Source organism: Penaeus monodon, chromosome 28 (genome assembly GCF_015228065.2).
Source record: "Penaeus monodon isolate SGIC_2016 chromosome 28, NSTDA_Pmon_1, whole genome shotgun sequence".
Classification (NCBI taxonomy): Eukaryota; Metazoa; Arthropoda; class Malacostraca; order Decapoda; family Penaeidae; genus Penaeus; species Penaeus monodon.
The window spans coordinates 32600980-32601437 of NC_051413.1; the positions used below are offsets into that span (position 1 = coordinate 32600980).

At 39.7% G+C, this 458-nt stretch overlaps 1 protein-coding gene across 1 annotated transcript in view; it reads left to right on the plus strand.

Moving 5' to 3' along the window:
• Positions 1 to 15: 15 nt before the first annotated feature.
• LOC119591505 overlaps positions 16 to 458 on the plus strand; it is a gene marked incomplete in the record, with an annotated part of 947 nt that continues 504 nt past the window's right edge. The window contains 1 exon segment of the mRNA XM_037940255.1: positions 16 to 458. Within this exon segment, the coding sequence (XP_037796183.1) occupies positions 49 to 458 (410 nt within the window).

Here is a 458-nt window from a genome sequence, read left to right on the forward strand (position 1 = left end):
CAGGATAATAGTGAAAAAGGAAATAAGAAAGAAGAGAAAGCAAATGAAATGAACGCAAACAGAATACATCAGATAAGTATGGAAATGACTTCAATCTTGAACGGATTGGAATTCCCGAAGTCCATAAGGCAAGACCAAATCCAGAAGATGAAGAGGTTTGGTAAAGAACTTAAGAGCTTGAAGAAGGTTGAGGGCGCAAAACTAGGTGATGATGACGGCGCTGGACTAAAAACTCTAGTACAACAACAAATGGACAGTTTTAGCGAAGCACTAGGAGTAATGACTACCTATTCAGAGGAAGTCTCCAGCAAAGTCCAAATCATAAAGGAAATCTCTTTCTTCCAAGAAATCACGAATTTCCTGCAATATTCCATACAGTTATTAGATTCAGCTAATGGAAACAGTAGTAGTGAATCAGGAGGCGTCACAGAAGGAGATGGATCAGATGGAGGCGTCAC